Genomic DNA, 19,507 nt, shown 5'->3' with positions numbered 1-19,507 from the left:
TTGATAAATACCCTTGTTTCAATTAAATCATTTTCAAGTTTAGATTAACTCCTTTCTTCTTTGATTTGTTTTTTTCATTCCTTTACTGTTCAGATCTTCAATATAAGAACATCTAGTGTTTGAAAAACTTCTTATAAACATTACTGAGTTTTAATTCTAGTAGCGTGTACCAGATCATCAATATTTTTGTGTGTCTGAAGATGTCTGTGTTCATCGATACAGGGATTAGAAAATAGGAAAAAATGCTTGCAAAATCACACTTGCTTTGTCAAAAGTTTGATTATTCTTTCTTGCAGGGTTGAATGAAATACTCACTGTATCTGGATCTCCTTTGTGTTAACTTTTTTAAACGGTTCTTACTAAACTGATTCATTTTATTACTTCAGAGAGAATCACCAGAAGAAACCATACCGAGCAATAAGTTGGACATGTCTGGAGGTAAGCATAAGGGAAATTAGTCTTGTATTTAACTGTCAAATCTGTATTCCACATCTTTTTGTTTGCATCCTCTCCTGAGTTACTAAAAAATGATTCTCATTCCCCTAAAGAAATGGAGGTCCTGATTATGTAAATACTTGCCACATGGGAAACTTGACATATATAAGTAGTCCCATTGGTGGCAATGGAATTATGCATAAGTAAAGTTAAGCGTGTGCATAAGTGTTGACATGATGGGAGCCTAAATATGAACTTAAACCTATCTTGGCCTCCTCCTGAGCAACTTGGTTGCTACTGGAAACATAGATTTGATACATTAATCACTAATGCATTTAGTTTGTTCTTAGAAACAACAAATTTAGCTGTCCAAAGAGGTTTTCATTATCTATAAAAGAGAATCTTACATGCTGAGAATATTTTAGAAGTATATTTATCTTTACTGTAACCTCTCATTAATGAAAGTCTGTTTATGTGGAACTGGTCTATTCATAGTAAATTTGAAAGGTTTCCTCTAGCAAATAAACATAGTAGAATTACTTTGAATAATGAATGAAAACAAAAGGTGTACAGTAGAAGTCTCTTGTGGAGGAACAAACAGTATCCACTAGTTACAAGATGACCATTCTGTGATTGCATCTCAAAGATGAGCAGAATTTGTTCAGAATTTTGCACGTTGTCAGGTAGTTTGGGTCCTTACTCTAAGATTGTGTAAAGAAAATTGTAAACAAATTATAAATATTAACATTTAAGGTCATTGTGTTAAGTTATTTCATGCTTTTTTTAAATTGAGATTTACATTCCCCTGCACAGTGCAGCAGGAGATAGAGAATTAAACTGAATAGCTAATTCCTATTGGACAAGCTAAAAGGGAAAATGTAAACAAAAATCCATGCAATGTGCAGCGGCAGTCAAAGCTAACAATGTTAGGAATCATTAGGAAAGGAATATATAATAAGACAGAAAATATCATATTGCCTCTACATAAATCAGTGGTACGCTCACATCTTGAATTGTGCATGCAGATCTGGTCGCCCCATGTCAAAAAAGATGTATTGGAATTGGAAAAGGTTCAGAAAAGGGCAACAAAAATGATTAGGGGGATGAAACCACTTCCATATGTGGAGAGACTAATAAGACTGGGACTTTTCTGCTTGGCAAAGAGACGACTAAGGAGGGATATGAGCGGTCTATAAAATGACTGGTGTGGAGAAAGTAAATAAGGAAGTGTTATTTACTCATTAAATTAATTGGCAACAGGTTTAAAAACAAACATAAGGAAGTATTTCTTTACACAACACACAATCAACTTGTGGAACTCATTGCTAGAAGGTGTTGTGAGGCCAAGACTATATCAGGGTTCAAAAAAGAACTAGATAAGTTCATGAAGGATAGGTCCATCAATGGCTATTAACCAGGGTGGGCAGGGATGGTGTTCCTAGCCTCCGTTTTCCAGAAGCTGGGAATGGACGACAGGAGATGGATCACTTGGTGATTCCCTGTTCTGATCATTTCCTCCGGGGCACCTGGCACTGGCTACTGTCTGAAAACAGGATACTGGGCTAGATGGACCTTTGGTCTGACCCAGTGGGGCTGTTCTTAAATTTTAAAAAGTAAATTTGATTTTTAAATTTTTCTGGTTTAATTATCCAGTGTGACATTAGTACACACAGATAAGATATCTTAAATTATTTTTATCTATTGTTTCTTTAAAGGATTTTTGTAAATGAATGAAGTACTTGTTAAGGGATTTATGGAATTTTCTCATCCAAATAGAAGGAAGATGGTAAATGTAACTGCAAACCAGGAAAATTTGTACTGCTAGTATTGAGAATGTGTGGTTAACATCTGGAAATACAAACTTCAAACACCATGTGCGACTTGCCCTGTTCTCTACAAAAATAATGCAATCAGTTTTGTCTGAAGACCAGTAAAATCTGTTTAATCAGTCTTCTGGCAATCGTGTATAGCAGTCGTCATAGTATTTTGTGCACTCTAAGGCAAAACAAGAAAAAGCGTTTTAAATCATTCAAACATCATATTCAGTAGTGCCTCGTTTAGTGCAGTGATAAAATAGCACAGACTTATTTACTGTTAAGTATTTGAGCAACAAATTGGACTCTTCAACTTCATCATCGTTCTTTCTTTCCCTGATTAGGAATATTACAGGATAAACGAATAGAGTTGGATAAGCATGGCCTGAACGTTGGCGATTACAATCGGTTGGTAGGAAAGGGCCCTGGTTCTCGTCCTCAGATTTCCAAAGAGTCTTCCATGGATCGCAGTCCTTACTTTGATAAGGTTAGTGACTGCTTAACTCCAACCCTGATGAACATTAATTCAGACAGCAGTCTGTAGCCGTGATCCATTTGTCCCAGAGCTTCTGTACTTGGTGCAGAGATAAATTAGGGCTTTACTAGTAAACTGTAAAACTTGTTTTGTCCTTTTAACTTATTTATCAATACTAAGCACTTGTATAGCACTCTTCTTCTACTCACAGTGCAGATAACACTAATCTGGTCTCTTTTGTTTTCTGCCTGTTTCCTGCTGATGCTGGACTGTCATGTGACTCTTCCCTTCTGTTCCTGGCAATGGTTTCTCCCTTCTGCTTGCTTGCTGGCTGGTTGTTGCACATCTGTTTGTCTATCCAATCAGGATGGCATTGTAGCAGACGAGTCCCAAAACATGCAGTTTATTTCCAATCAAAACATGAAGCTTCCCCCTTCAAATAGTGCACTACCTAACCAAGCCCTTGGCTCCTTAGCAGGGCTGGGTATGCAAAACTTGAATTCTGTTAGACAGGTAAGGTCATGTGCATATCCTTGGCATGTTACTTGATGAGAACATTTTATTCCTTTTGAAATAGCAGCATGACTATTGTTTTGGCTGATATACTGTTAAATTCTAATTCTGAATACATAGGGGTGGGGGAAGCCGCAGAAGAGGGTTATTGTCACTAATGTTAACTTCTCCTTCCAGAATGGCAATCCCAGTGTGTTTGGCGTTGGTAATATAGCAGCACAGCCCAGGAGCATGCAGCAGCCCCCATCACAACCTCTTAATTCATCCCAGCCTAATTCACGTGCTCAAGTGCCTCCTCCATTACTCTCCCCTCAGGTAATACAAGACAGAACAACCACTGTTAACATGCCAGAATTCCCCTATTGTCAGTCATACATAGCTTTCCAGAACATTCCAGTCGGGGAGTACAATCGTTTATACTTGGTCTCGGTTGAAAAATTACTTATAATTTGGAGCAAATTCTATCCAGTCATTTACTGAGTTTATGGCCTAATAAACTTTTCTCTCAACTCAGAATTTCTCTCAGCCCAAAAAGTCAGTTCTCAGCGAACAACATAATCTCTTCTGGGCCTGGGGAAAAAGTGGTTTAAAAATATTTATAACTATCTGAAGATGCGGGGCTGAGAATAAGCCATAGGAAATATCCTTAAGTTGGAGAGTTGTAGCTGTGTTAGCCTGTATCAGCAAAAAGAACGAGGAGTACGTGTGGCACCGTAGAGACTAACGAAGTTAGTTATAGTTAGTTAGTTATACATGCCCAAATAAGTGTTAGTATCTAAGGTGCCACGCATACTCCTCGTTCTTTATCCTTAAGTTGGCAACTGTGCCGTTAGATGTGATCTGCATGTGCACGCAACTCTTAAGTGCTTGATTTTCCTGTAATGCTGACAACGGCATCCCTGACATTAGCCTGGATCCTCCCACCCTGTAGCTAACGCTCCAAAGCGCACTTTTGTCCCTATTTATACTCCCCCAGTTACAGAGGACGTCCTGAAGTCAAACCCTGAGTTCTTGTTCGAGTGATTGCTCATATCCATTCCAGTTAGGTGTGTGCGCTGCGCGTGCACGTTCATCAGAAGATTTTTACCCTAGAAACTCTGGTGGGTCGGCAGGTCGCCCCCTGGAGTGGCACCGCTATGGCGCCTGATATATACCCCTGCCAGCCCTTCCGCTCCTCAGTTACTACTTACCACCGTGTCGGTCGTTGGAACTGTGGAGTGCGGCATAGCTGTCCTCCACGTACCTAGCTTCTCCTTGTTCACTCGTATATAGTTATCGTTAGTGTATAGAGTAATTAGTCTGTCGTTGTCAATCAGTTATTCTGTATAGTTTAGCGGGTTCAGGCTCTAGCCCTTCCCTGCACCCGGTGTCCGGGCTCATGCCCGGTTCGCCGGGATTCAAGCCGTGCTCGGCCTGTAAAAAGCTGATGCCCACGAGCGATCCCCACGACGCCTGCCTAAAGTGCCTGGGGGAATCACACATATCTGAGAAGTACCGCATTTGTAAGGCGTTCAAGCCGCGGACCAAGAAGGAGAGAGATCATCGTTTAAAGACTCTCCTTATGGAGGCAGCTCTTCACCCTCCTTCCTCGGCACCGAGTGCCGACACCACTCCGGCACCGGACTTCCCCGGCGCAGGGTCCCGACCGAAGAACATCGGCTTCCTCTACTCCTGCGAAGCAGGCTCGTGCGGACTGCCCGGTACCGACTCCTGCCGCGGCCCCGACGCCAGTGATACCGTCGACTCTGGCCCGAGAGGTCCGTCGAGTCTGGTCTTGGAGAGCTCCCCGGTGAGACCCGTGGTTGAGCTGACGGTCCTCTCTACGCCAGAAACATTCTCTTCGGCCAGGGACCTTATTGCAATGACCGAGTCTGCTCTGCCTCAACCCCCGGCACCGCCGGTGCGGGTTCTTCAGTCTAGAGGCAAGCCTGCAGCCATGAGACCTCCATCCCTGGAGTCGGCGGGCTGGCACCGATCTCCACCTAGGTCCCGGCACCGCTCCAGGTCCCGTGGAAGATCTCGATCGAGGCGCCGCTCGCAGTCCCGGCACCGGTCACCACGGCGGTACCCGTCGTACTCGCGGCGCAGATCTACCTCCCGGTGCTCTCGGCACCGCTCCGGTTCTAGTCATCACTACCGGCACTGAGACTCGCGCAGCCGCTCGCGCCGTCGGCGTTCCCGATCGACCTCCCGGCACCAAGCTGGTGGCAGGTCCCGGTCGCAATCTCGGCACCGTTATGATCCCCGGTACCAGTCTCCGGCACCGAGGAGGTCTCCACCAACGGGGGCGAGGGACCCACACCAGCCTCGTTTGGCCCCTCCCGGCCATCCCACCAGCCGTCTGTGTCCTCTCAGGCGGATAGCCTATATGTCCCGGACACAGGCGTACCTGCTACCTTGTTCCACGAACCCCAGCCTCAAGAGCATGGACCACAGCAGTGGGGGTTCTGGACGCCTTGGGCGTACCATCAAGCCCAAGGCCTTCAGCCGGGTCCCTCATGTTCCAATGTCTCGGAGCACAGGGTTCCTGAGGCCACGATTTCCCATCCTCCTTCCCCTCCCACGGAGGAAAGGTTGTCCCAGCCACGGGACCCCAAGCCCCCAGCGGAGTCTGATGCAGTTCTTCAGGCAGAGCCCTCCGCAGACCCGCTCCTCCTAGGTCTCTCCTCTTCATCCTCCCCGGACGAGGCTGTGGCTGGAACATCATCTACCAGCCCGCCTCCACTTGACCTTAGGGCGCACCAGGACTTCCTCAGGCGTGTTGCACAGAACATGAACCTGCAGGCCGAGGAGGTCTCGGAGATACAAGATCCAGTGGTGGACATATTGTCAGCGGATGCCCCCACTCGGGTGGCCCTTCCATTTATTAAAACCATTCAAGCTAACACCACTACCATCTGGCAGTCTCCGGCTACTGTTCCCCCCCGCTGCGCGAGGGGTGGAACGTAAATACATGGTCCCCTCAAAGGGGTATGAATACTTGTATGTCCACCCTCCCCCCTGTTCCCTCGTCATCCAATCTGTGAACGAGAGGGAGCGACATGGTCAGCAGGCCCTGGCCCCAAAATCCAAGGAGGCGAGACACATGGACTTACTCGGCCGAAAGGTCTACTCTGCGGGGGCCCTCCAGCTCCGCGTCTCCAATCAGCAGGCCCTCCTTAGCCGCTACAGCTATAACACCTGGGCTGCAGCAGACAAATTTAAGGAGCTCCTCCCTCAGGAAGCACGTCAGGAGTTCTCTGTGATCCTCGATAAGGGCAAAAAGGTCATGAGAACTTCCCTGCAGGCTTCCCTAGATGCCGCAGACTCAGCTGCACGTACTCTGGCATCTGGCGTTACTATGTGCCGTATCTCGTTGTTGCAGGACTCCGGCCTCCCCCCGGAACTCCAGTATACCATTCAAGACCTCCCATTTGAAGGCCAAGGCCTGTTTTCTGACACAACTGACCCTAGGCTGCAAAGCCTAAAAGACAATAGGGTCATTATGCGCTCCTTAGGGATGTATACACTCGTAACCCAGCGCAGACCGTTCCGGCCACAGCAACAACACTGGCCTTACCCCCAACCCCGGCAGAGGCAAGACTTCGCCAGACGGCGAGGCAGGAATGGTCACCGCAGACAATCCGGCAACCAAGGAGGCCAGAACCAGAACCCCTCCAAGCCTTCTTCCGGGCCGAAACCTTCCTTTTGAAGGTGCGCCCGAGGGCATTGTACCAGTTTCGTTGATGGATCCGTCCCCTCCTTTTTCCAACCATCTTTCCCTTTTCCTCCCTGCGTGGTCCCAGCTAACATCGGACCGCTGGGTCTTACGCACGTTGGAACTTGGATACCACCTGCAATTTGTTTCAAACCCTCCCTCCCATCCCTGTCCCTCTTCAGGGATCCCTCTCACGAGCAACTCCTCCTACAGGAGGTGCGAGCGCTCCTCGCCAAAGCAGCCATAGAGGAGGTTCCCGAGCTCGAGCGGGGCAAGGGGTTTTATTCCCGCTACTTTCTAATCCCCAAGGCGAAGGGAGGTTTCAGACCTATTCTTGATCTGAGGGAACTCAACAGATACCTAGTAAAGTTGAAGTTCCGTATGGTATCCCTGGGGACTGGTATGCCGCCCTCGACATGCAAGATGCCTACTTCCATATAGCCATCTTCCCACTCCACAGGAAGTTCCTCCGGTTTGTGGTCAACCGGCAACATTTGCAATTCGCGGTCCTCCCGTTCGGCCTATCTACAGCCCCAAGAGTGTTCACCAAGTGTACGGCTGTAGTCGTCGCCCACCTTCGCTGCAGTCATATACACATATTCCAATACCTAGACGACTGGCTTATCCAGGGGACTTCCGAGGTGCAAGTCCTCAGTCACATCCGCATTGTCAAGAACCTTTTCTTAAGCCTAGGTCTAATGATCAGTGTGGAGAAATCAGCGCTAATCCCCACACAGAGGATAGAGTTTATCGGCGCCACCCTGGACTCCACTCTTGCCAAATCCTCTGCCTCTGTCGAGGTTCCAAACTATGGCAGCCATCATACAGAGACTGCAAGCAGCGCCCCTGACCTTGGTGCACATCTGCCTTACCCTCCTGGGCCACATGGTGGCCTGCACGTTCGTAATGAACTACGCAAGACTCCTCCTAAGACCCCTCCAGTCCTGGCTCAATGCACAATACCGTCCTGCCAGAGATTCTATCAACATGATTGTCACCATTCCCCAGGACGTCTTAGACTCCCTCCAGTGGTGGCTGGACCCTTCCGTGGTGTGTGCGGGGCTCCCGTTCCATCCGCCCCAACCTTCGGTGTCCCTGACAACAGATGCCTGCTCGCTGGGTTGAGGGGCTCACCTCGGGCTCCTGCAAACCCAAGGCCTGTGGTCACCTCGCGAGCAAGCCCTCCACATCAACGTCCGGGAGTTGAGAGCGGTCTGCCTTGCTTGTCAGGCGTTCCGTCAGCATCTGCAGGGCCGTTGTGTCTCGGTATTCACCGACAACACGACGACCATGTATTATATAAACAAGCAGGGCGGCACGAGATCCTCTCCCATGTGTCAAGAGACCTTACGGCTCTGGGACTTCTGTATAGCCTATTCTATTCACCTCATCGCGTCCTTTCTCCCGGGGGTTCAGAACACGCTGGCGGATCATCTCAGCAGTCCTTCCTTTCTCACGAATGGTCCCTTCGCCCAGACGTTGCTCTTTTGCTCTTCCGGAGGTGGGGGTTTCCCCGAATGGACCTCTTTGCATCCCGTGGGAACAGGAAATGCCAGATGCTCTGCTCCTTTCAAGGCCTCTCACCGGGTTCAGTGGTGGACGCCTTCCTTGTTCCGTGGACGACGCACCTGCTCTATACCTTTCCACCGTTTCTGCTCGTCCACAAGGTCCTATTGAAGGTGCACAGGGACAAGGCCCGCTTGATCATGATAGCTCCAGCGTGACCCCGGCAGCACTGGTACTCCATGCTGCTGGACCTTTCCATAGCCGACCCTGTCCCTCTGCCCCTTCATGTGGACCTGATCACTCAGGACCACGGCAAGCTCCGTCACCCGGACCTTCAATTGCTTCACTTCATGGCGTGGTTCCTTTGTGGCTGACCCGGTCTGAGCTCTGTTGCTCTACCCCAGTGCGGCAGGTGCTCCTGGGCAGCAGGAAGCCTTCCACTAGAGCGACGTATTCGGCCAAATGGAAGCGTTTCACCTGCTGGTGCGCGGAACGGAACTTCCTTCCCGCCGAGGTCTCCATTGCTAATATCTTAGACTACATCTGGTCCCTCAAGCAAGAGGGCCTAGTGATATCATCTCTCCGGGTTCACCTGGCGGCCATCTCCACCTTTCACCCAGGGAGGGATGGCCGCTCGATGTTCTCTCACCCTATGGTGACTAGATTCCTTAAGGGCTTGGAGCATCTCTATCCCCAGGTTCACCGCCCTGCCCCTACCTGGGACCTTAACCTGGTTCTGACCCGGCTCATGTCCCCTCCATTTGAACCATTAGCGACTTGCTCCCTTCTCTACCTCTCATGGAAAACCACTTTCCTGGTGGCCATCACATCAGCGAGACAGGTCTCGGAGCTTCGGGCCCTCACGGTAGATCCCCTGTATACTGTGTTCCAGAGGCACAAGGGGCAGCTCAGACCACACCCAGCCTTTCTCCCCAGGGTGGTATCGGTTTTCCATGTTAACCAGGAGATCTTCCTACCTGTCTTCTTCCCAAAACACCATTCGACTCGCAGGGAGCAGCAGCTACACTCACTGGACGTCCGTAGGGCGCTCGCCTTTTACACAGAGCGAACTAAGCCATTCCGCAAAACCCCCCAACTCTTTGTTGCGGTGGCTGAACGTGTCAAGGGGTTACCCGTCTCCTCGCAGAGGATTTCCTCGTGGGTAACGTCCTGCATCCGTGCCTATTATGACTTGGCGTGCGCGCCGCCCCCCCCCCCCCCCCCCGGCCACGTGACTGCGCACTCCACCAGGGCTCAAGCCTCATCCGCTGCTTTTCTTGCTCACGTGTCCATTCAGGAAATCTGCCGGGCAGCAACTTGGTCTTCTGTCCATATCTTCACTTCCCACTACACCCTGGTTCAGCAATCTAGGGATGACGCAGCCTTCGGCTCCGCTGTGTTGCACTCTGCGACATCTCTGTCCGACCCCACCGCCTAGGTAAGGCTTGGGAATCACCTAACTGGAATGGATATGAGCAATCACTCGAAGAAGAAAAGATGGTTACTTACCTTTGTAACTGTTGTTCTTCGAGATGTGTTGCTCATATCCAGTCCACACCCGCCCTCCTTCCCCACTGTCCGAGTAGCCGGCAAGAAGGAACTGAGGAGCGGACGGGCCGGCAGGGGTATATATCAGGCGCCATAGTGGCGCCACTCCAGGGGGCGACCTGCTGACCCACCAGAGTTGCTAGGGTAAAAATCTTCTGATGAATGTGCACGCGTGGCGTGCACACCTAACTGGAATGGATATGAGCAACACATCTCGAAGAACAACAGTTACAAAGGTGAGTAACCGTCTTTTCCTTGTCTGTATGGAAATTAGAAGGGACTCCATAGAAGCACTGGTGCAGCATTACAAGAATCTCTGAAGTGCAGCTGTGAGTGCACACTTCCTAGAGGCACTAGTATAGGATGGCGTTCCTGGTAACAGAGACGCATCTGGGTTCCACTAATTTTTCTTTCGAAATCAGAGCCAGGAATCTACATATTGCAATGCTACACACAAAATCAAAAATTATAATTGAGAGCTCTGACAGTGCTGCTTACTCTGTGGCATTGCACATATGCTGTCTTTTCTGTTTTATTTTTCTTAGATCCTGAACTTAAGATCTCTTTTAGGTGCATAGCATTAAGCAAACAGGGTGTGCAGTATGGTTGAGTTAAAATTGGTGTCGGTACCCTAAATCATGCTTTTCCAGACTTTTGTGCCTTCAGTTGTGAAAATGTAATGTTTTAATTTACCTTTTTGCATTTATTAGTTAGTGTTTGATATTTTACTATATCTTCTAATTATTTTTAAAGGGGAGCATATTTCGCACTTTCAGAGCATTGAATACTTGTTTACTCGATAGTTGTGCTGTATAACTGCCTGTCTTACTGTTGGTTAACTGCATAGGTTACTGTCAATCTACCAGTGTTCAGCTGTAGATTGTCATGGTTCATGTTGTGTCAAACCCTGTATGCTCTAATATGGTTCATTTTACAGGTTCCAGTATCATTACTGAAGTATGCACCAAACAACGGTGGCCTGAGTCCACTTTTTGGCCCACAACAAGTAGCCATGTTGAACCAACTATCCCAGTTAAACCAGCTTTCTCAGATCTCCCAGTTACAAGTGAGCAAAACTCATTCTATTTTTTTAAACTTTTCAAGTCTAATCAGAAATGTTATCAGAACTATACCCCTTCATAAAAATATTCTGTTCCTTAGCGGTTGTTGGCTCAGCAGCAGAAAGCGCAGAATCAGAGAAGCATGCCTTCTAGTGGTCGTCAACAGCAGGAACAGCAGGTACAATCACAGACAAACTTTTTTTTTTTAAAGAGAGCGAATTGGTTTGTTGCTTATTTTAGAATATAGTTAATAACGGGCAGTTTACAAGGTAAGTGAAACTTTCATGGTGCATGAACCACAAGATGGAATGCACTTTAACCTTAGTGATGGATTTTGCTGAGCTAAAATATGCAAAGGAAAATGCATTAGTGTGTTTATCTGCTCTTGCCAAATGTGATTTCCCCCCACTTATTTCATGACTGATGTGGATTTGTTTAAGGGTCGATCTCTTAGTATGCAGCAACAGATGATGCAACAGTCCCGTCAGCTTGATCCAAACCTGTTAATGAAGCAGCAGACTGCACCATCTCAACAGCAGCCACTCCATCAGCCTGCCTTGAAATCTTTCCTTGAGAATGTCCTGCCCCATGCTACTCCTGAGCTGCAGAAAGGGCCATCACCAATAAATGCATTCAGCAACTTCCCTATAGGTGAGTTTCTCCATGCACAACCTTCCCTTTGACCTTTTGCTTTGGCATTTTCCCCTCTGGGAACAACACTGTTTTGTATCCTGTTAGTGCTTCTCTCTCTCACTAAGAGCAGCAGCATCTTTTTTTATTGGATTCATCCTGATGTCTCTGTTCAGGAAAGAAGTTCGCCAATCAAACTCATACCATTTCCAAAGGTGAATACGTCTGTGTTACAGTGCAAAATGCTTTAAGTTCTTTGCAATGTTTGTCTCCTTGTATTTGTCTTTCTTATCCTGCGGTAGTCCAGAGCTGCTGACATGAAGTCCCAAGTATATAATTATGAGTCCTGGAGCCAAAGAGGTTTTGGGAACAGTATGCGTGTGAGGAACCCACATGAAGAGTCTTATGTCTCTGGCTATTAAAATGTCTTCCTTGGTTTTGGAATTATGTAGATAGCAAAATGGTATTTGGTGCTAACTTTTACAAGTTTTATCCAACTGCTTTAATTGCATCAAAAATATTCGCTCTGAACTTAGAATGCTTCTCACTGTAGGCAAAACAAATGAACCTTTATAATTGCAAACATCTTGTCCTTTTTCTCTCCCCTTTTTTCTACACTTTCAGGCTTCTATCCAATTTCCACCTCTGAAATTCCAGGCTTGTATATTTTTCCTTCCTTAGGTCCCTTCTGATTGCTTTTTTTAATATTTTCTAAAATTGTTATTCCCTGTTTCTCCCTCCTTCCCCAGCCCGTTTTTTCCTTCCCTGTCCAGTTTGCTTTGCTTGCACATCTCTCTGTTCCTGCTGTTTATGTTGAGCTGGTCTCCTTTGCATTCATATTGCCCTACTCTGTTGAAAAGTTGTTTTTGTTTTGTTTTGTTTTTTACAAACTCTGCTGCTGAAATCCCCTTGCTTTAGAGATTGAATGATGTGGAGCAAATAGATTAGTGCAGGCCGTGCTGCTACATTGCATGTGGCCCCCTGGCACTTTGCTTGTGGCCAGACTGAAACCTAAGCTGCTGCTTAATAGCTGCTGTTGGTTGGTGTCCAGGTCCAGCTTCTTGGTAGCTACAGTAATTAAGAGGATATGTAAAAATGCGGCCCACTGGTTGTCATTTACGATTCCATGGTACTTCTTGCAACAGTAGGGAGATTTTAACTCTAATCTCCTACCAGATTCCAAATTGAGTAATTACATCTTGACAATGTTGAATTCCCCTTGCTGTTTCAACTGGATATGCCATTCTTCATTCCTTGGTTTAAACTGTTGTATAATACTGCTGTACATTGTTAAACAGATGTTGTGTTTCACTTCCAGGGTTAACTGCGGGTCCCTGGTGGGTGACAATAGTATTTGTAAAATTTGTTGTGAGATACTTTGAATTTTATAATTCATATAGTGTTAATTCAAAGTGGAGCAGAATCTAGGTCACAAGTGAAAAGTTTAAGAATAAGAATATTAGGTTGCTGGAACCAACTAAACTTCTCAGTGAAGAATGGCGTCAGTAAGAAAGATGGTGGCAGTCTCTAGCAGCACACTGCAGTAGCATTTCAGTGTGAGGAAGAACCAAAATTGGAGTGTTCTCTTCCTAAAGGTTGCTATATTTCTTGCTTATTCTTTCACAGCATTATTGGGGGAGCATCTTATGGCATTCAGAGCAGGACAACTTCTTCCCACACTTCAGATAAATTAATTTAAATCTGTGTGTGCCACAGTCAAGAGAGTGCTCTTTTTCAGTAGAAATTAAATTTTTCTATATCTCACCCTCCCATAGCCTGATCTTAATATTTCCTCTGCTATGGATATATCTTTTTGAAGAGAAATACTATGCATTTCCCAAGAACATGATCATGGGAGCTTTTCAGATATGTAAGGTGGCTTACGTGATGACTTGCTGAGGTCAGGTCCAGACCAATCATGTACTGAGGGTGAAATTCATTCTCCATTGCACATAGACCAAAAATGGGACATTGCCCATGCAGACTTTCCTGTGGATAGGATGGAATCCCCCTTTGTCAGCTGGCTGTGCCCACTCTTCCAGTCTCTGATCCTCCTCATACTCTGTGTGCAGGCTTCAGTGGACTTTTCTGCACTAGCTTCTTTGGAGCTGATGCAAAGGGTGCAGAGATCACTGATGTGAAATGAGCACCAGTTGTGTTTCCCACAACTGCTCTGCAAAGAACCCAAGACAGAGGGGTCAATCACTGGCATATTTTTATTCTCCTTTCTGCTGTTTCGGATCTGTTGATGGTTGTCTGACATTTGCAGAATCTTGGACATTACATCTGTTCACCTATCAGTTAGTGAAACATTTGCTGGGAAGCTCCCTAAAGGGTGCTGCAATGTGATGGTAGCCAGTCTGGCATCAGCGTCTACTTGTGGGCTCTCTTTGGAGACCATACATAGGGCAGCAAAAGTTGACCCATGAAAAGAATGCAGTATCAAACTTAACTTTTCCTAGTGAAAGAACATTGACTAGTTCCTAGTGAAAGTGAGTAGGCTAGTAAAATGAATTATGAAATCCTGTGACTCTTTAGCTGCGTATGAAAATGCTACCCCATGGTTCATGTGCAGGATTTATAGGAATGAAGCAAACCGTAAATAGAGATCTGATGGCAAAATACCCCTTAAGTTTCCAGAGTTATACTTGTAATGGACCATGAGGTCTCTGCCACTTCACTCAGTATTGGGAGGATTGCCTTCTAACTACCTTCGGCTGCTCTCTCTTCACTGTTCAGATTATCGCCCTGTGACTTTGCCAGAAAGTACCCTTAAGGAACTGGAGTGAGTGTAGAATGCCAGAGTCAACACAGTATGTTCATTAAGCTTGAATACTAACTACTGGGTTCCCATACAAAAATGTTAGAGTGGCAGTTCAGATAGTTTCCATGCTTCTGGTTTGGCAGACTGTCTCCCTGTTTATACCCTGGCTCCAAATCCAAACTGCTTCCATAGAACATGCAAAGAGCACGAGTTGGGGGAAGTGGGTTGTTGCTGCATTTTATTGAATCAGGATTAATATGGTTTGTGGAAAGGATAAATGTGGACCGAAAAAACAAAAGATGCCTGTGCAGCTCCTTGCAAAGTGCCCATGGATCTCTGCAAAGTATAGTTCAATTGTCCAGCCAAGTATCCTGTTAAATAGCTCAACCAGGCATGGAAATGAGTTTCCAGCTGGAGAAAGCTAGATATAATTTCTGCTGAATAGGACCCCCAATGAGATGTCCCTTAAGATGCCAACTTTTTAGAATGTGGCTTTTCATTGAATAATAGTACTACTTTGCTACACAGATAAGGTCAAAGATATTCACCAAAAACTAAATCTTTGAGACTTGGGGAGACTTGATAAAAAGATCTTGGTTTGTGACTAAAAATTTTAACTGATTTTCATTTTTTGTGTGTGTGTAGTTCATAGGGGTCTAATTCATAATTTCATCTTTGGCTCCTTCCACTTGCATTTTGGCATGAGGGCATCAGCCAAGGGCGCAATGCTTGCACTGCTGTGCTTATGTCTGTAGTAAGTTCACTGTGTTCAATACTCTAATGTATTTAAAATACAACATAGTGAATTGGAAGCATGAAACAAGCAGAGCAAAGCAATATGGTCTTAAAAGGTAATTAGGAAAACAGTGGCAGTTAGCAAAAGAAAAGTATCTTCTCTGTTTCATAAACCAATGTCTTTCTAGGAATGAATTCAAACTTGAATGTAAACATGGATATGAGCAGTATTAAGGAGCCACAATCACGACTGAGGAAATGGACAACGGTGGACAGCATTTCTGTTAACACCTCATTGGATCAAAACTCCAGCAAACATGGTACGTTAAACACATTGTTAGTGGGAACAGTGATGTTACGTACGCATCAGACACAACTTTTCAAGGTCTCTGTGCGTATGAAACTTCCATTCCCTGTGTATTGGAGTATACTGAGGTCCCATTGCTAAAGTTGCATGTAGTTCTGTTTGTCAGAATTCTTATTAGTCTGTCCTAAAATGTTGTGTTAGAGTAAAACTTGCTGTGTATCTTCAGCACCAGCCAGTTGTCTTTTGATGCGTGACTTTTGATGTGTGGAAGGATAACTTCTTTAAAACTTCATTGAAACTAGAAAAAAGGCCTGTTTTTAAAGTGTGGCCATGAATTCTAGTTCCTATCTTAATCTGGATTGAAACACTTCATTTTTTATTTTCAAACAAAATCTTATATTCCTTCAGCTTTTAAAAATTGTGAAACTCATCCCAGTGTGTAATCTAATCATATTTTACAATAGGATTAACTCCACAAAGGTATGCTTTGTCTTTGTGCTTCACCTTCTGTTTAGGTTTGGATTGAGAATGTGTATGTACATATATCAGAGGAGTAACCATGTTAGTCTGGATCTGTAAAAAGCAACAGAGTGTCCTGTGGCACCTTTAAGACTAACAGATGTATTGGAGCTTAAGCTTTTGTGGGTGAATACCCACTTCGTGAGACGCATGACGAAGTGGGTATTCACCCACGGAAGCTTATGCTCCAGTACATCTGTTAGTCTTAAAGGTGCCACAGGACACTCTGTTGGTATGTACGTATAAATGTTTGTAAAGGGTAGGAAAATAGGCTTACTATAGCCCATGTTAGAATAAGCAAACAAACAAATCTACGACACAAATCAGTGCTGTGATTCTGTAATCAGGACTCCAATTGGCATTTTAACAATGTTTAAATCACCTGAAATCTCATCTGATTGAAACTTGACATACAGTCTCTAAATAAATACTTATAAAATGCCTCGCACGGTCTCTCATTGCAATTCAGTTCTGGGGCTGCATTAGTTGTATTTTTAGATTTGTCAGCTTTAACACTATGGAAAGTCCTCACTGCCCTAAACATCTAGTGGCATTATTCTGAAAGCTAATCATTATCCATATGTGCCTGTAGATGTGATGTGCTGCTCTTACCTTCATTTGTTCAGAAACAAGAGTTACCTCAATGTTAGAAACTTGATGGGTCTGAGCCTGCTGTGGCCTATAGAAGATGCATATATCCAAGGAAATTATCACTACTCCGGAAGTAACTTTGTGATGACAATTATCTGTTTGCTGGTGGTGACAGTGACATAACTTAAGGTTTATTGAGGTCTACAACCACTGCTTCCTGGAATTTCCCCACCCTTGTGAGCACTATCAAAAAATGGATTAACGTTCTAGTTGCCCTGTCAGTTCTGTCATTTTGTGCTAGATGCTGTTAGCAAACAGGTTTATTTAAAAAGCTAAAATCCACAAAACACCTTTGTCAATGAATTTACTACATAATTAGCACAGGCTTTTGGAGACTGAGTATGCAGAGGTACTCTTTGCACTTTGCAAATGGATCAAGGAGAGTTCTTCTCTTTTAGACCATAGACTTATTCATGAATTTACCTGCAGGATTTGAGTTCTTCTTAGATTTGACCCTGCCACATATTTTGAATACAGAGTACTGCTAAGCTAATTGCTATACATTGCTACTAACCTACTTTGTAATTATTCACATGTGTTATTTACAGGGCTTGTATTAGTAATAAATATATGTAAGGAACCATGTTACCTCCAATACAAACTATTAGAATTCAGTCCAGAAAGATTTTCATTCTGGGAATGAAGCACACAGTAACCTAGAAAATCTGATTCTCCTATTTCATTTGATAAATTCATATTCATTTACAAACTTCACATTTTCTGGTTGACGTTGTTTCCTTTTGGCATATGGGTGTTCTGTTTTATTTAGTGTGGTGATGAATAATAATTCCTTCGTGCCAGTTAATGGGGCAGTTTATGAGCCCTTCAACAGTGGAAGAGAGGGGGAAACCTACAGAGTCTCCCCTGAGAGCCATGGTTTTAATAGCCACTTCACTTCCGCACTGGAGTGCTGAAGACCTTGACATGTCCATGTCTTATTTTGGGTCGATAAGAACTACAAACAGATAAAATACCAGGAGTTTGGGGTTATTGATCTGATTATTAATGGCAAGTGTCTTGTGACCTGGAAAATCACCCAGAAGCACATTTTTAATAGGGAAAAAACTTGCAAATGTTCCACTTCTGCTGCTCAGTCTTAAATACGCTGTGCCCACGGCAAGTCTGAAATGATACAATCAGGAGTTAAAATCTGACCCAGTGAACCTTTTCAGCTGTGTGTTTGTTATGAATGTGCCACATGTGCAGGGGATGAGGTTTATGGTTCTATGAGGTCAGTTGAAAATATTTAATAATCCTGTTTTCTTTAACAGGTGCTATTTCAAGTGGTTTTAGGCTGGAAGATTCCCCATTTGTTCCATATGACTTTATGAACAGCAGTAATTCACCAGCCAGTCCTCCTGGATCTGTTGGGGATGGCTGGCCACGTGCCAAATCGCCTAATGGCTCCAGCAGTGTTAACTGGCCACCAGGTAAAATTTGGCATTAGTTATCTCATTGCATGCTGTACATCTATTCAGTAGTGTTTCTTCTGCGTTTGTCAAGCATTAGAAGTAAAAATCGTTGTGGCCATGCGTTTAATGGGATTTTATTGAGGGCTGTCTTGTTAATGACTTTGTCATACATGGAGCTTCCCTATGCTTTGAAATTTTGCCCTGGCGACAGATGTGTAAAAAAGTAGGAGCAAGGGAATTAAATTGAGAGAGAATAAATTAGAAGCTTAGATATGTTGGCATGTAGGAGATGAGTAAGATTTTATAGGGCTTAGACAGGAATTTCCTGTAAAAGGAAATAAGCCAACTTCATGTCTCTAAACTTTTTTTTAATCTTTTATTCCTAGAATTTCGTCCTGGTGAGCCATGGAAAGGTTATCCAAACATCGACCCTGAAACTGACCCTTACGTCACTCCTGGCAGTGTCATAAACAATCTTTCAATTAATACTGTGCGGGAAGTTGACCACCTCAGGGACAGGAACAGTGGTATGTATAAGGGGATCGCTATCCAGCTACCTGGAAAGACATTTTGCTGAAGAATGAGGATTGCCACTTTCCCAGATCCTCATTTAATATTTGTCACAGTACAGGTTTCATGGCTAGAAGAATATCCTGAGGATGCAGCAGAGTTTCTGGGTGCAGGGCAACAGTTACTCCCGGGGGGGGGGTCTGCAGGACTGCACACCCACAGAAACGCCCCACCCACTGCAGATTTCCTGCATTTCCCCACAGAAAACAGCGGGGAAGCAAAGGGAAGCTGCTGGTGGGGGGAGATTGGGGGCGACCTTGGACACAGTTTTTTTGGGGGGATTGCCCCTCCAAACAGGAAAGGCATGTGGGGGACACAGGGTTGTGCCACTGCCCCCTCATTCTGCGAGCAGCAGAGCCCAGCTGAAGGAGGCTGTGTCTCAGCTCTGCTGATTCTGCAGCTGAACGCTGCCTCCTGGATCCTAGTGCCAGTCAGGCTCCCCTTCCGTGTGCTGGGAGCCTTCCTGTTTTCTGTTCTCTGCAACAGTAAGTGCCCATGTGGGTGGGAGAAATGAGGGAAGGTTGGTCCTGCTTTGAGCAGGGAGTGGGACTAGATACCTCCTGAGGTCTCTTCCAACCCTGATATTCTATGAAGGGGAGGGGGTGGAAGGGAGGAAGAAACCAGTGGGGAAGGAGGGGGTGGGGAATAGGGCAGGGGGAGGGGAATGTGGGAGTGAGGTTAGGGGGACAGAGAAGGAAAGGGAATAGGGGAATTGCAGGGGGAAGCGGGAGCCTGGCATGCGGCATCCCCTCAGCAGCAGCTGGGGCTCCCCCGTTAAGGAGGTCCATCGAACCCTCACCCTGACAAGCCCTACTCCCCTACACCTGGACCCCTCCAATGAGCCCCCCACACCCAGGCCCCACCCCACTG

The 19,507-nt window shown here is 45.5% G+C and overlaps 1 protein-coding gene across 14 annotated transcripts in view; it reads left to right on the top strand.

The window, feature by feature from the left end:
* Positions 1–19,507, top strand: part of TNRC6A (trinucleotide repeat containing adaptor 6A) — a 187,042-nt gene that overhangs the window by 161,746 nt on the left and 5,789 nt on the right. For 7 of the 14 annotated variants that reach the window (XM_050968529.1, XM_050968535.1, XM_050968528.1 and 4 more), the window contains 11 exons: positions 387–438; positions 2,594–2,736; positions 3,091–3,237; positions 3,415–3,552; positions 10,926–11,054; positions 11,150–11,227; positions 11,490–11,700; positions 12,304–12,336; positions 15,367–15,498; positions 17,927–18,085; positions 18,454–18,594. In XM_050968529.1, the coding sequence (XP_050824486.1) occupies positions 387–438; positions 2,594–2,736; positions 3,091–3,237; positions 3,415–3,552; positions 10,926–11,054; positions 11,150–11,227; positions 11,490–11,700; positions 12,304–12,336; positions 15,367–15,498; positions 17,927–18,085; positions 18,454–18,594 (1,363 nt within the window). The remainder of the gene's footprint in view (positions 1–386; positions 439–2,593; positions 2,737–3,090; positions 3,238–3,414; positions 3,553–10,925; positions 11,055–11,149; positions 11,228–11,489; positions 11,701–12,303; positions 12,337–15,366; positions 15,499–17,926; positions 18,086–18,453; positions 18,595–19,507) is intronic. The other 7 variants (XM_050968537.1, XM_050968527.1, XM_050968526.1 and 4 more) reach the window with 3 other exon arrangements.

Source organism: Gopherus flavomarginatus, chromosome 9 (genome assembly GCF_025201925.1).
Source record: "Gopherus flavomarginatus isolate rGopFla2 chromosome 9, rGopFla2.mat.asm, whole genome shotgun sequence".
NCBI lineage: Eukaryota > Metazoa > Chordata > Testudines > Testudinidae > Gopherus > Gopherus flavomarginatus.
The sequence above is the reverse complement of the archived record's forward strand: the minus strand, read 5'-3'. Positions and strand labels throughout refer to the sequence as shown.